This window comes from Cucumis melo, chromosome 9, assembly GCF_025177605.1.
Source record: "Cucumis melo cultivar AY chromosome 9, USDA_Cmelo_AY_1.0, whole genome shotgun sequence".
Taxonomy (NCBI): domain Eukaryota; kingdom Viridiplantae; phylum Streptophyta; class Magnoliopsida; order Cucurbitales; family Cucurbitaceae; genus Cucumis; species Cucumis melo.
The window spans coordinates 7489674-7505774 of record NC_066865.1 but is presented as its reverse complement, the minus strand read 5'-3'; the positions used below and the strand labels follow the sequence as shown (position 1 = coordinate 7505774).

Below are 16101 nucleotides of genomic sequence, written 5' to 3'. Positions count from 1 at the left end.
TGAAACAAATGTACCTAATGCAAGAACCAGAAAATGAAAAATTTGTATATTTAATATATATTAATAAACAGTACTATACATAACGTTAAATATATGTCAAGTATACGATATTCCTTTACATGTAAAAACGTCAAGTATATGTTTACTTGACACGTATAAGGCGTCAACTATACAACATTACTTGACACATAAAAGGTGAACTTTGATGGATTACTTGATGTTAATACAGTGTCAAGTAAACGTATACTTGATGATTTTTAAGTGTCAAGTAAACGGATACTTGACGGTGGTTTAGTGTCAAGTAAACGTATACTTGACGGTGTTTTAGTGTCACGTAGACGTATACTTGATGGTTTTTAAGGGTCAAGTATACTTATACTTGACGATGTTGTAGTGTCAAGTATACGTATACTTGACGGTTTTTTAGTGTCAAGTAATCAGACTATACTTGACAGTCGATTACTTGACGCTTTTAAAAACGTCAAGTAAACGTTTACTTGACACTGTCTTAACGTCAAGTAATCCGATTTTTGTAGTAGTGTTATCTCCATCGTCTTCTCCAAATAATCATCCTTTTCCTCTTTCACTCATCATTTTTCTCTGCACACTGTCTTCCTCTTCTCCTCTCATCGTCTTCCTCGACAACCCGAACTCTTCCTCTTCGTCAGATCCTTAGTTTTTGCCTGATTGTTCTTCTTTGTTGGATCCATAGTTTTCATCTTCCTCTTTGTGCAAATTTGGGTTTTCGTTGTGGGTTTTTCTCTAAAGCATCATAGGTTAAGAGTTAAAGGTTAAATTTTGTTTTGTTTCTTTCAATTCTGAATATTGAAGACATAATAACTTACTTTAAAATTAATATTAAATTCTAGATGTCACGAAATAACGATGAGATTGTTGAAATTGATGGATTAAAAAGAGAAATTGCCTGAGTATGTAACGCCCTGAATTTTCAAGGTAAAAATTTTAGCATTTTATGTGAATTTTTCGGGATTTTTAAAATTTTGTAAGTGATAAAATAATAATATAATATTATTTATATTATTATTATTATTTATTATTATTCATTATAATTTAATATTGATACATTTATCTTTATTTAATATTATATTCATTATTTGATATTAATATTATTATTATTATTATTTTATTTAAAATATATATATATATATATAATAATAATTTTTTTTTAAAACCCTAAGCTACGCGCGCGCCCCCCCTTTTTTTCATCCTCTTCGTCTTCTTCCTCGCGCCGCCGCAGCTCTCTCTTTTTTTTTTCTCTTCAGCGCCGCCTCCGACCATCTCTCTTCCGTCACGCACGCCTTCGCCTCCGTCCCCATCTCCTCCGTCGAGTTCCGTCTCCACTTCCGTCTCCATCGTCGGTAGCTTCTTCAACTTCAACTTCGTCCGCCGCGGTCCCGTCTTTTCCCGACCTCCCTCTCGGTCTCACGTAACCGGACGCCGCCGTGCGTCCTTCGTCCGACCGCGTCCAGCCGCCATCCATCGCGTCGTTCGTCGGGCATCCGACGGCAAACCTCCATCAGTCGCGAATTTCCCTTCTTGCAAGCCGACCCGAGAACCCTCATCCAAACCGACCCGATTTGTGAATCTGAGTCGAGCCGCGAGCCGCAAGCCAAAGACCGAGCCGCGAGCCGAGCCAAGCCGAGTTGAGCCGCGCCAAGCCGAGCCAAGCCGAGGGTGAGCCGCGCCGAGCCGAGCCGAGCCGAGCCACCTAAGCCATATTTTTCTCCCTTCACTTCGGGTCACGGTGAGTCTTCGGTAAGGATCATTTTGGTAATTTACCCAATGTTGCTATAACCGTTTCCACTTTGAATATTGGAGTAAGACTGGGTCCTATCTTTCGTTCCTTGAAGGTAATAGGGGTTTGACGTTCAAGTTCACGGTCCCACGGCAAGTTCATTTGGGGAATAGCTCCCTTTACTCGGGTAAGCCGACGTTGTTGTTTCGAATGAATTAAAAAGGTGACTTTTACTGGTGTCATCGTTTAAACCCTGGTGTTTTCATTTAGGTGGATCTGTTGAGCGTGGACTCGATCGAGGGGCATAACCAAGTATCAGGTAAGGGTTTTCCTACTACTGGACCTCGGATCGAGGCTGGAAACGTAGTAATCCACAGGGGATTACACGTTAGTAACTGTACTAAATAAATGTATGTGTGTTTGACTTTTAAGTATCGTTGCTATGCTCTTGCCTGATGTAAAGGTAACGCGACCGCTAGTTGTAGCTTGTGTGCCATCAGGTGTAAGGAGTTGTTTACGATAGACCCCGATGCCGGATGTTCGGTATAGTATAGTTATGTTAATGGGCTACGTTGTGGATTTGAATTGTATGTTGAAGGACCTTAAAGTTTTACGGTTAGGTACGTGGTAGTCTTTTGTCTGGACATTGATCATGGAGTTTAGTCGTGGAAGGACGATGAGTCCGATTTTGATTGACTAGTTGACTGGATCTAGGGATTTTCACAATGGTGTGTGAATTGGAAACGCATAAAGCAACTGAGGATGTAGTTGTTTAAACCTATACTATCTGACTGGCGAAGCCTATGGCGAAATTGTAATATGAATGTTGTTGGGATATGACTGTTGTAGACGGTTTAGTATGGACTGAGGGGTAGCGGTTAGCTTCATCTATGGGGTAGTGTACCTTACGGATATGTGCATCCTTCGGGAGCACTAGACTGATATGTGCATCCTTCGGGAGCACTAGACTGATAGGTGCATCCCTCGGGATCACTAGACTGATAGGTGTATCTTTCGAGATCACTAAACTGTTATGTAGGGTACCCCTGAATGGGAAGTTAACTGTTGTTCCCTAACGGGCTCAGTAGTGGGTCCCTTACTGGGTATATTTTATACTCACCCTTTCTCTTCTTTAACTTTTCAGGTAAGGGTACAGCGAGGGGCAGACCAACGAGGGGCAAGAAGGATGCGTGAAGGCCATATGGATGCGTCTGGTTTTCTTTATGCTTCCGCTGATATATTTTGTTAGGAAAGTTGGTTTTGTGATTTGAGTTTGATGACTTGAGTATTGTATTTGAAACTCTCGTGACTGTGATTTAAAATAGGGCCCGAAACTGCTTTTGTAATATTTCTAACGTTTTTAATGAATCGTAATCGGTCCTTTATGAGTTTTTGTGCTTTGTGGTCGAGTCTTAGTACTGAGTAGTGACCTCAGCTTAGTCCGGAAAGTTGGGTCGTTACAGAGTAAGAGATGATATTGCCAATCAAATTTGGCAACATTTGAAGGATAAATTTTATGTTTATGTTATTATTTTTATTCGTGCATTGATACTTCTTCGTATTAAATGAATAAACTTTTGATAATTTTATTTGTTATGTTTGATGGATAGACCTATATTTTTGTTTAATGTTTAATTGAAGTAGATGTGAAAAATAAAAAAAAATCTAGAAGAAAACCAATAAACAAGAAACAGTTATCAAACACATTTTTTGTTTCTGTTTCTTTTTTTTCCAAGAAACAGTTATCAAACGCATTACTGTTTCTTATTCTAAAAAAAGAAGAAACAGGAAACAAGAAACAGAAAATAGGAACGTTACCAAACGGGCCCTAATTTACCGTTCTCCTCCATCTCTCTCTAAGAAACTAATCACACAAAAAATACAACAGAGAAAGGTTCTCTACAAAACAATCCCCCTTCACCAAAACACAAAAAGGATTCCACAATTCTCCTTGTTTCGAAGCTAGTGGATAACAGAGAAGATCTATTTGCTGGTGTTATGCTCGTGAACTTAGTTCATGATGTGTATAGTAGGATAAGATATGCTGAAGAGTTTATCAAAAGGGATTGGTTATTCTCCTTGAAAATACTTTAGAAAAGCAAGTTTAACTATCAGTGGGTTTCTGTATTGTATTTAGTTACTATAAAACAAAAATGGGGCAAAGCGATCGCACACTTGTGCAAAAGAAAGTCAATTCCTTCACTTTTAGCATAGGTTAATTTCTTACAAGCTTTAGTTAGGTTTTGTGTGTATACCTATTGTGTAATAGCTCTAAACATAAAAGACTTTTTGGGAGAGAGGTACTCGGGTAGAAGAAAGAGAATGCAAAAAATTGAGGCTGAGTTTTTGGAAGATATGTGATTTTCTTCTTCAAAAGATCGTTTGATGTTCATCTTCGTCTTTGATCTTTTCTATTGTTGGTGCTAATGAAGATTGCTATCTCTGATTTGCATAGTTGATGTAGACTTCGATCGATCCATTATAAAAGATCTATGTCTATCTATTTTCTCTCCTTATTCTCTATACTTGTTTACTCTAATTTGGAAATTTATCAGTTGGTTACTCATTTGTTCTACAATTGGTATAAGAGTTATAAGAGAAGGATTCTAAAACTTTTTTCCGATCATACTCTCGTTTGCATCTTAGCTTCTAATCGCAAATGTCTGCCAAAGTTGAACTGAAAAAATTCGATGGTAGGAGAGATTGTGGCCTCTAAAAGAGAAAAATGAAGGTTCTTTTTGTTCAACAAATGATAGCTAAGGCTCTCGATGGACCAAGCAAGTTACCCAGTACAATGACTGATGCCGAAAAATATGAAGTTCGTGAATAGCATATAGTACTATTATTGTTGACAATGGTCTGAGACATGTTAATAGCATTGAAAATATCTCTGCCCTGTGGACTAAACTTGACGAGGTTTACATGTCTAAATCACTTCTGAATAAGACATATTTGAAAGAAATGTTATTCGAATTTAAGATGGAATAGTAAAAAACTCTCGAGGAAAACATTGATAAATTTGAGAAAATTTGTTTAGACCTCAATAATATTGAGGAAAATTAGATGGCAAAAACCAAACAATAGTCCTTCTACATCCACTTAGATAAAGAGGTTAGATCTGCAATTAAGTATGGTAGATATCCTTTTTAACATTTGATATTGTTTTGAATTCTCTTTTATATATATATATATATATATATATATATAAACTTGAACTAAAAGTGTGAAGAAAGAATTTGAAGCTTTGTTTTCTAAAAGAAAAAAAAAAGATACTAAACTTCAAAACAATAAACAAAATAATAACAGTTCAGAGTTGAATCAGAATGGAAACCATGTAAATTGTTGCAAAAGAAAGACATATTAAACTTGATTGTCCTATTTTGAAGAAAAAGGGAAAACTCCTAATTAGAAAAGAAAACAAAGCCACTCCTAATGTTCATGAGAGAGATGAATTTGCTGTGAAGTTTTGGTAATTAGTGAGTCATGATTGTAGATCCACATATCACATGCATGTCACCTTATATAAGATATTGGATATATCAAGAACATATTGAGGGCTAAAGATCTATTAGACATATTGAGGGCAAAGTTACTATGGAAAACCATGAACAATGTGAAATTAAAGGTATTGGATATATTAAACTACAATTATGTTATGACACTTTTAAAAATTGTCTTTATGAAATAAATTTGATATTTTTGTGTGCTTTATATCGACTTGGTTTCCATTATAGTATCAAAGGCAGTTTGTTCATATATAATTTACTGCATAAATTTGATCGTTCAACGGTTGCATCACGATAGGATGATAGACATGGCTATCTCTAACACGATACATTAACAAAATGAGATAATGGATTATGACATAAACAAAATGTTATAAATTAGTTATCACATAAGTTAAATATTGTAAATTGCATACTTTTGTGGGAGATGAGTTATCAATTATAATACCTTTTGAAAGGGTTATCGATACAAAAATTCAATTGTTTGCATGGAATTAAAATAAAAATCACAGTGACTTTGTTGCAAAAGAAAAATAATGTGTTGCTTCAATGTTTAGTTGATATTAATATTGTTTGTATGTATAATAATGGTAGAAATTATAACAATAGTATAAGTTTTGATAGTTCAATTTTATCATTTGTAGGTCTAATTTTATAAAGTTATTATAAGTTTGATAGTTCAATTTTTACCATTGCAACTATCACCATATTCTAAGGTGGTTTTTACAAATTTTCAAAAATTGAAAACGTAAGAATTTCTTAAATAGTTATTAAATTTTAAATATTTATTAGACACAAAATTAAAAGTTTAAAGAACCTATATGATATTTTCTAAAGTTCATGAATAAAATAAACACAAGTTCAGGCTTAAGACTATGAGCATGTTTGAAAATGATTTTAAATCACCTTTTTAATTCGAAATCTTTTCCGAAAAATATGCTTTAAGTTAATAAAAAATAATTTATTGTTTGATTTTAAATATAACTTCATACACAAAATAAACTTAGTTTGATGGTAACGATACATAATCTTCTATCTTAGAAATGGAAGGTTCGATCACATCCCCAGAATATTTACTAACAAAAAAGTTATTTAGACATGCCCCCAAATGTGTAGTCCATGACAAATAAGCTTTTAAAATTAAGATTGAACACTTATTTCAGTTGGAAGAATATTGAAATAAAGTGTAATTTGATGAAAATAAAAAATGTGAAAATTTAGACAAATTTCCTTTTACCTCCTATTCTGAAAATATGAAGAGATGAAGGAGTAATTTGCAAAACATAGGTTTTCTTACAAAACAAGCAAAAGCGTTGGGAGTTGATGTGTGTTTCCCGCAATCAAATCATGGTCAAAGGTAAATCAGAAGTAAACCTGATGTACATTATCTACATGATGTGTACCATATAAACACTACACCTCACCGCACCCAGTCACTTACATTTACGTTTCGATCTCCCAAGTTCCCACTTCATCGAAGACCCACTCCCCCCCCCAATTTAATCCAAAAGTCTCCGGCCAAGCAAAACAGTCCATTTTTAGCTCGCAACTCCGATCACCGTCTCCACCGTTCACCGTGTCCGCCCATGAGTACTCCAGCAGTTCCGGGGGTATGCCCTGACAATTGTTTGTTTTAATCTCTTCTTAACTGGTGGTGTATCAGTCGCATTCAGATCTCGTAGTTTGTCTCTTCTATCTTCAAATGTGTATTCCAGATCTTGACATTTTCTCGACATTCAGCGACGTTTTTATTGATGTTTTGGTTTTGTGTTGTATTTGGACAGGGCTCGGGTTCGTTTACTGGATTCACCAAGCTATGCAAGGGCTTAGCCGTTGTGCTAATTGGCGGGCATATCTTGGTTCAGCTTTTTCCTGCGGTTGTTAACTATCTTGCTCTTATTCCAGCCAGGTACCTCGTTTTGGAGAATTTAGTTTTTTGATTAGCAATAGTGAAAACTGTGCGAAGCTGATGTAGTTTCATGGATGAATCTATGCGATGCTTACGTTCTTGAAGTAATGCCAGTAGGTTTCTGGTTAGAAGCGTGTGTGTTTTATCGAGTTGAAATTTAGTAAGGAAAGAATCTAGAATCTTGTGATCACTAATGATTGAATTGCTGTGTAAGAGTAAATGTTACAAGGTTTGCATGTTACATACTCGTGAATTGTGATCCAGAGGCATGCCTAGAAAGATTGGTGGAAGTTAGTCTGTAGTGTAGTTTCTAAGCTTGGGAATGTGGTCAAAATTATAAATTGTGATGTTATTGGCAATTCCACTATTTAATTTATTGGCCAAACCATCCTCGTATCGTTCTGCCTTACTTCCGAACAAAACGTATATTTTGGTAGGAAGTAGCAACAAAACCTTTTGAGAGGCTACACAATCTACTGCCTGAGTGTACTATTTTGATATGTAGAACTCTTTCATTTTTTATTTTTTCTAGTGAAGAATCCAAAGATGTTATTACCTCCATGCAACCAGATGTTTTCGCTACTAACTAATCTGAATTATGGACTCTACGGAATAATAGAGGAAACACCTACATGAGTGTGAAATGTGAACCCCTTATCATTCTGAATTGGCTTTATTCTCTGATAGAAAAAAAAGATGGTTATAAGATTAGAAATATAGAGAAAGATGTCCTCGATAGAAAAAGGAAATTACAGAAAAATCAAGTCATATTGAGCTGACTAAATATGTAAAACTGAGCCCAAAATCTGAATGTTCCCATTCATAGACCAGCAAGAGGTAGAATTTAAATCTCTTTTATCTGAAAAATTCTCCATGTGAATATTTCTCTTGGAAAATAAGAGTCTTCCTGTCCAACCAAACTACTCAATGAAGAGCTGAAATTGCATATTCTCGATATGACCTCGCTCTTTTACCAGTCACCTTTTGAAGTCATCCTAATTATTGGAGTATGTGCATCATGCACATCTCTTTGGGAAACCTAACAAATATTTAATTCATAAGCAAATACCTCTGAATTTGCTACAAAATTCAAAATGGAGAAACATATCACTTACCAAAGAAGCGAGGACCCATTATTTTAGGCAAGACATGGTGATTGATGTGATAGCATAGGTAATGGAGCCTCGATCAACTGCAAGTCATGAGTTCTTGTGTACGTTGGACAATTGGACATACGTTTAAACACTTAGCAGATTAGTTGAGATACTTACCTTTTCAGTTACAATGCAGTAAATACGAAATATGACTGCATGCCATTTAGGTAACTTTCCTCACGAGGAGTCTCAATTTGGGCATGAAAATTTTGTATTTCCTTCTCATTGACTGATCATCAAAATTCCAAAATTGTCATTGTCATTCAGTATTCTATCAACACTTTCCATATCTCAGTTTCTTGTATATAGATTTATCAAGCTAAGTCCATATTGAATATCCGACTCTTAATCTTAACAAATAAAATTACTTATCGTAATGAAGAAATTTGTGCCTAGTTTAATTAATTAATTAAATTTATCTGTATGATGCGAGAATATTTCCTCTGTAGTGTAGGAATTGATTAAAGTTCATTGATGGTCTTAGTATTTTACCAACTTTTAGGTTAAATTTTAACGGGAAATGTGTAAACTATAAATGATGGTTGGGTCATTCATTCCTTTGAACTTCTATTTTGTAGGACAATACCTTTTGCCTGGAATCTCCTAACTGCTGGTTATATTGAACAGTCAATATATGGGGTATGCACCCAAATTGTCGCGCACAAATTTTTGTTCCATTTATAGAATATTGGTTTGAATTTATCTCACTATTTCTCCAGTCGAAGTTAGACTTACAGAGAGCAATATATTGCAGGTTGTTGTCAGCACAGTTGGCCTCCTGTTTGTTGGAAAGCTGCTTGAACCCATATGGGGATCTAGAGAATTTTTGAAATTCATCTTTGTAGTCAATTTTCTAACTTCCTTATGTGTCTTTATCACAGCAATTGCCCTGTACTATATTACACAGGAGGAAAGTTATCTGTAAGTGCTACTGAGTCATCGTGCATCAGGCACACCTTTTAGGCATACTTGTGTACATGTCTTTAACTGATTGAGCATTCTGTTGATATCATCACTCAAAATTGTTTTAATCCATTTAGATTTTCATTCAAGTAAACTCTATCTGATTCTTTTCCATCTCAGTATTTCTGAATTTGTCCTCCTCTTTAAACATGTTTCCTGCGCTGCCCCCAGGTTTTCCAGACATCTTATTTACATCTTTTTTTGGTGTCAGTTATTTGCCTGTATCTGGTTTCTATGGGATCCTGGCTGGATTCTTGGTTGGGATCAAACAAATGATACCTGATCAAGAGTTGCCAGTATTGAAACTAAAAGCTAAGGTATGAAAAATGTAGAAAGATATATCCTAATTTCGAATTATTTTTATCGGAGTTTTGAACCCTCTTTCTGGCCTTCGCTTGCAATTTCATTCAGTGGTTGCCATCTCTTGCTGTTTTGGTATCCATTGCCATAAGCTTTTGGACAACAGGAGCAGCAACATATCTCCCCACAATAATATTTGGGACATACATCAGCTGGATTTATCTGAGATACTGGCAGAGGAAACCTGAAGCAAAACTGAAAGGCGATCCTAGTGATGATTTTGCGTTCTCTACATTCTTCCCTGAACTTTTACGGTATAATGTTTTGTTTTGAAGCCTTTTCTATTTTTAAGCATCTGTTCCTCAAGTTTCAGGAATACTCTGTCTTCTCTCTCCATAGTCTGTAGTATACTATGAGTCTTGATGGTTGTGTGCAGGCCAGTCATTGATCCAATTGCATCAATATTTCATCGTATGCTTTGTGGAAGATCTGAATCCCGTGACAATGCTGAGGACTATACTGCTGCAGGCGCCCCGCTGCCCGGTTCAGATCCCATTGAGGCATCTAGAAGAAGGTAATATTTGTTATTACTTCTCTCCTGACATACTACAAGTGTTTTCCACTTTTAGCTTGTTCTGTAGCTTGCAGAAGACCTGCTTTTTTGTTTTAAATGGCTTGAGGTAGACAGGACAAAGCAAGAAACTACAACTAATTGGAAAGAGTTCAAAATTTTTAAATTTAAGCCTAACATTTAAAATTTTATTTTTGGGGCCAAATTAGGAGTTCGAAATTTGTTTTATTATCTAGAAATTAGGTGCTACATTTAAAATAAAAAATTTTATGTATAACTTTCAAATTCAAATATTGAATTCCCCTCACCTCACCATATGCATCTACCTTAGTGGTGATGTTTCGCTCTTTATATGCATCTTTTCACTTTGTGCTTTGACTGCAGAAGATGTACCCTATTAACCACCCACCTTGATGAACATGAACATTGGTCTTAGCACTTTCTCGAAAAGAAAACCATACAAAGGGGGTGACAGGGTGTCAACCCACGGGGAAAATAAAGGATTTTTAAATCAAAATCAAAAGGGGAGGGTAATTTTGAATGGGCCCAATATTAAGTGCTCAAGGATGGTTGAACACCAGTGAAGACAATTGTTTACAAACAAACCATCATGAGTTGGTTTAGTAGGTTAAAAGGTCATAGGTTTAATCCCTGATAGTTACCTATCTGGGTTTTAACATCCTACAACTTTTCTTAAGATCCAAATATTGTAAGGTTAGGTTGATTGTCCTGTGAGATTAGTTGAGGTATGTGTAAACTGATCTATACCACTCACGGATATTTAATAAAATGGAAGCGACAAAAGCAAAACAAAAGAATGATATAAACATAAAGGAAATGTGTATGGCGAAAAATATAAAGAATTTGGTAGGGAGAAGAGAATACTCATGAAATTTGATAATTGTACTCATTTCAGAGAAAGGGGAGCCAGAGCTTTGGAAGAGAGACTGGCAGCTGAAAGATTGGCTGCAGCCAGAAGTGCTCAAGAGTCGGGAAAAGATGCAACAGAGAATGTGTGATTGATTGATTGAGATTATATATGGTCATCTGAAAGGGTCTACGTTTGTTGATTAACTTCATGAACAGGTCCTTTTCTTTATTCTGAGATGCAATTTTGTTTTGCATATTCCTTATGTGGTCCTTTAGTTAAAAAAAAAAAAAGAACAAAAACAAAATGATGCTTTGTTTGTGCTTTTTTGCAGCACTGGGGATTTATATGTATACAGCCCGAGATATATGAGTAGAATTTCGTCCCAAGTTTCTCCTAAGATTGACTTTGAAATACTCTCAAACGTGTTTATAATGATTTGATTTATAATCAATTTTGATGGTATGAAAATCACATTATAAATACAAAATCAAACTATTTTAAATCATAACATGAATGATTAGGAGGGATTTTAACTATTTCAAAATCAGTATGTTTTTCTCTCCTCGTTTTTTGACTTAGAACTTTTTACTGCGAATCTGACCAAAGTAGTTGCAAATTAGACTTGGTCCACATTTAAGTAACAGTACAATTTTAAGTTAGGTAAATTTGTTCGATAAGGATTTTCGTTTCTTGTTTCTTGTGTTATTTTTCTAGTATTTTTGCTTATTTTTCTAGTTAAATATAAATTAATTATATAAAATACATATTTGTATATAGAATTTATTAAAATATAAAAAATAATTAAAATTAACATTATCAAATAAGTTTTAGTAATAATGTGTTGTTAAAATTTGTTTTTAAATATTATTCTCATTTGAATTCATTTTTCTTAAACGATAAGGGTTCATATTTAACTCAATTATATTATTATGTAAATGTCATAGTTGTAAAATATCAAAGATAACTTAAAATATTATCTTAGTAAAAAATTATATAATGCAAAGTTCTAACTAACTTTGATGATTTATTATCTATGCAAAGTTCTAATTTTGATGATTTTAAAGATAATAAATTTAAATTTAAACATATAAACATGTCCATACAAAATTTTGAGATTTGAAATTAAAAGTTAAGATTAGATCTAAAATTTGAAAATCAATTTGTTCACAGAGAAATTTGATTCTCGGAAATTTTGATTCGTGAAGTTGAATTGATGTTGTATTTACGTTGATTTGATGCGACGTGGTTCTATCGAATTTGATTTGAGAAAGTCGGATCCATGAATTTTGATTATATTTAGAAGATAATTAGAAGATAAATTAAGTTTTTTTTTTGTAACTCAGTAGAATTTAGTCCAAGTAAATAATATTTAATTAGACTAAAATAATTAACTTGATCCAACAGTAAAGGATATATTTTTTTATTCAACAATACTACATTAGTCTGAGTATTAAAAAATTCAAAATTCAAAATTAAATTGACATATAGTTAAAGAAAAATTAAGAGACCGAAACAATAAAGACAAATTAAGAAATATTAAGCATACATGCTAAATATAAATAAAGAAGGGAAAAAATAGAATAAAAAATATTAAACCTATAAATGTGAAAAGTTAATAAATTAATAAAAATAAAGTAAAAAATATTAAACATATAAATATAAAAAAATAATAAATGAAGAAAAAAATAAAACAAGCTAAGAAATATATGAAAGAAAAAAAAGTGTCCAAGTTAAGGAATTGAACACAAAAGCTTCAGCCGATAAGGAGTGTCTCTCTATCCATAAGCTAAGCCAATCATAGATATTTTAAAACATGAAGGGAGAGAACCATATAAAACAAAAACAAAACAGGAATTTATGAGATTCGTTTGATAACGTTTTTGTTTCTTATTTGTTGTTTTTATTTTTCACTTTTTAAGAAGCACATGCGTTTAATAACCGTTTCTATTTCTCGTTTTCTCAAATTTGAAGGAACATCTTTTAAAATTTTGCAAAAATTGAGAAAACTTTAAAAGATAGTTTCTGTTTTCATTTTATTTGATTCAATTTCCTTTTTTTTCTTATAATTTGTAGTTGTCTCATTGTTAATGAGACATATTTGAAAACCATTTTTGTCCTCCAAGTCTTGGTCTCAATTCCGATGATTTTTTATTTTTTTCCTTATTTTATTATTTTCTCATAACTCTCTTTCATATTTATATGTTTTTTATTTTTTAATTTATTTTTAAAATTTTCCATTTATTATTATTTTTTCATATATGATTAATATTTTTTTCATTTATTTATTATTTTTCGTATTTATATGTTTAATCTAATTTTAAATTTTAAAATTTTTAATTAAAACATTTCTAATTATAATAAAATAAACTAAAATATATACAAATATAACAAAATTTTAAATTGTACGCCCTAATATCAAATAAAATTTTCTTTCATCGGATTTAAGAAGCAAAGTAGAATAGAAAACTTTACACATGGCTAATATCAAATAAAGTTGAGTCATTATCAAAGTCAGATTGAGAAGGTCAAAAAAAAGAAAGCAATCGAACATTAGGATAAAAAGTTAAAAGGCTTCAAAGTTAGCCTAAGCTTACTGCATAAAAAGAAAGCCCAGAAAATCCCTATTCCCTTTCACTAAAATCGAAAAAAAAAAAAAAAAACTTAATTTTCTTAACTTTAAGATACCAAAGAAAAGAAAAGAGCAAAGATTGATGAAATAGAAGGAAGATGGGGTTCCTTCTTATAGTATTAGTAAAACTCCTTCCTGTCCTCCAACCATCTCCACCTACAAGAAACATAAGTGTCTAAGTTTAGAAAGACTGAAAGTAAAATAAACCCAAAACGTTTGAAGAAACATATGATAATTTGTTTACATCTTGTAGTCCCATCGCGGTTGAATTTTCGTCATTCGATTCTCGCCATAGGCATAATCAGCTTGAGCTCGTTTGGTGTTTCGGAATGCACAACAACCAATTGAGTAAATGACAATGAGAAAAATGAGCATGACAACATTCAGAATAGAGAGCTTGTGCCAGTCTCTTCTTGCAGTCTCAAGCACGGCTACTTTGCACGAATCGCAGTCGTAGCACAGTATGTTGGGTGCCCCGTTCCATCGGTAGCAATCAGGGTCTTGCACGTTCTCGCTGCATGTACTCGGTGGCTTGCAGCACCCCGACTGCAACCAAAATTTATTCACTTCATCAACTTCTATATTTGTGTTAAATAAGTCCTTCTTCAACTTTCAATTTTTCATTTATAAGTTCAGGACATATTTAAAATTTAAAAAATTCACGATTTTATTGAACGGTTAAAGTTTTATTGAACATAAATTTTCAATTTTAAATATGTCAACTTTATCATTATTAGTATTTTATATGTCAGATGATATTAAATAAAAAAACTTTATATTTTAGTTTGAAATCTTTTTAAACAGACAGTTAAAATACATTTTAAAGTTTAAAGGAAATTATTAGATACAAAATTGAAATTTACTGTGATAGTTAGCTTAACCTAAAAGCTTATAGTTTAAAAGTTGAGATATGTTGAATATCGAACTAAAATGGTAGCCCAAATTTCTACAATTAAACAGGCAACAGGTAGATAATATATATTTATAACGTTAGGTGGGTCAAAGTAACAAGGAGACAAATAGAACTAATCACCATTTCTTTTTCTTTTTCTTTATGTTTTACATACCTGTACTGATCTTCTTTTAGAAATGTTCATCGTAACATGGACTAGTCTTTGTTTAAAAGAATCAACCAATAATTAAGAGTCAGTTTCTTTTTCTTTTCTTTCCCTTTTTTTTTTTTTTTTGAAAAAAATTAAGAGTCATGGTTAAGTAATGGATCAACCCTTCAAGTTTTTTTGAAAGCCCAATAATGGATAAACCTAAAACTTAAAACTAATAGATTATAATAAATTTAATTATAAAATTACTGAAACTGACATTAATTAGAGAAGTTTGATTGAACTACGAAAATTAAATCATTAAATCATATTTAAGCGGATAAATAATTATGAAAAAATTATTATATCGAATAGCTCAATTTCATTAAAATAATAATAATAATAAGTAAATGTTAAATAAGAGACTATAGAGATCAAATCTGCAACTTAGCTAAAATTAAGTTTAAAAATTGAAAGAAAAAAGTACCTGAATGGGAGTGATATCTCTTTGCAAATAATTAAGAGGAGACAATGAATTAGAAGCCTGATTGCATGTATTAGACCCCAAAATGCAGCTTCTAATAGTAATCCAATACTGAGGATTATTAACTCTATTCCTTAACCACGCCGAATAATCTCCAACCCGATGCTCGCCGCCACCGCCACTAGCCACGACAATGCCAAAGATGGTGAGGCCCAAAAGGGTAGCAATGAGGAGCAACATGACGAACAAATAGAGCCATAGTGCCCAAGCAACGTCGAAGCAAGCCCCGACGAAGCCAGCCAGTGAAATCAAAAGCACCAAAAAGCCAACCACAAGCAATGGCCTTTGGAGAAAGGCCTCGCAGGTGGTGCTGTTCCGAGCCATCCATAAGGCTCCGCCTATGATTGGGATTGACCCTAACAAAGTTAACAAATTTAGTAACCCAATCAATGAGTTGCTCAATTTGTTCATTTTCTCTCTCTTTGTAATAATCTTTTGGTTTTGAGTTTGGGTTTTGTGTGAAGTTTTTTGGTTTTTTTTTCTTTAAGATGGTGGCAAAATTTTTGGCTTTTCCTTTTCCTCCTCTCCTCTCCTCCCAACTTTTTAACTTTGCCTTGAAATTTACACACACTTCTATTATATGGAAAATACTCTGTGAATCTCTTCTCAACACCTATTATACTTAATTTTATTGTTGTGTTACAATCTACAATTTTATAAGTTATGCTTGTGTTAGCCGTTTTTGTTGAAATGTCGAAAACTTACCACTAAGTTTTTTTTAGGGTTTTGTGTCTAGTTAATTCTTTTTGTAAGTATGGGTTAGTTTTTTACCTATATCATTTCTTTTGAGAACATGCATTCCAATTTTTATGTTGGGTTCACGTTTAATTGCGAGAAAATACATTTTTTCATATCTAA

At 33.2% G+C, this 16101-nt stretch overlaps 2 protein-coding genes and 2 long non-coding RNA genes across 5 annotated transcripts; 2 read left to right on the top strand and 2 right to left on the bottom strand.

Annotated features, from left to right (window-relative positions):
- Positions 1 to 1918: 1918 nt before the first annotated feature.
- Positions 1919 to 3024, top strand: LOC127151049 (uncharacterized). Its single transcript, XR_007823756.1, has 3 exons — positions 1919 to 1943; positions 2027 to 2075; positions 2901 to 3024. It is a non-coding gene; the product is annotated as an uncharacterized LOC127151049 (long non-coding RNA).
- A 3669-nt stretch (positions 3025 to 6693) lies between these two features.
- LOC103503313 (rhomboid-like protein 19) lies at positions 6694 to 11498 on the top strand. Of its 2 annotated transcripts, XR_540776.3 has the most exons (9): positions 6694 to 6872; positions 7047 to 7171; positions 8904 to 8964; positions 9080 to 9246; positions 9500 to 9605; positions 9700 to 9902; positions 10025 to 10162; positions 11076 to 11245; positions 11362 to 11498. XR_540776.3 is itself a non-coding variant. In XM_008467454.3 (8 exons), the coding sequence occupies exons 1-8, from the start codon at positions 6849 to 6851 to the stop codon at positions 11176 to 11178; spliced, it is 927 nt and encodes a 308-aa protein (XP_008465676.2). In that variant the 5' UTR covers positions 6703 to 6848; the 3' UTR covers positions 11179 to 11498. The 2 variants fall into 2 exon arrangements, 1 of the variants encoding a protein (XP_008465676.2); XM_008467454.3 differs by having other exon boundaries at positions 6703 to 6872; positions 11076 to 11498.
- Positions 7977 to 8527, bottom strand: LOC127150909 (uncharacterized). The gene is made up of 3 exons (XR_007823481.1): positions 8443 to 8527; positions 8287 to 8363; positions 7977 to 8210 (listed from the first exon to the last, which is right to left on the bottom strand). It is a non-coding gene; the product is annotated as an uncharacterized LOC127150909 (long non-coding RNA).
- Positions 11499 to 13509: 2011 nt separating the features above from the next.
- LOC103503312 (tetraspanin-6-like) lies at positions 13510 to 15862 on the bottom strand. Its single transcript, XM_008467453.3, has 3 exons — positions 15187 to 15862; positions 13904 to 14205; positions 13510 to 13815 (listed from the first exon to the last, which is right to left on the bottom strand). The coding sequence occupies exons 1-3, from the start codon at positions 15652 to 15654 to the stop codon at positions 13779 to 13781; spliced, it is 807 nt and encodes a 268-aa protein (XP_008465675.1). The 5' UTR covers positions 15655 to 15862; the 3' UTR covers positions 13510 to 13778.
- Between the last annotated feature and the right edge of the window lie 239 nt (positions 15863 to 16101).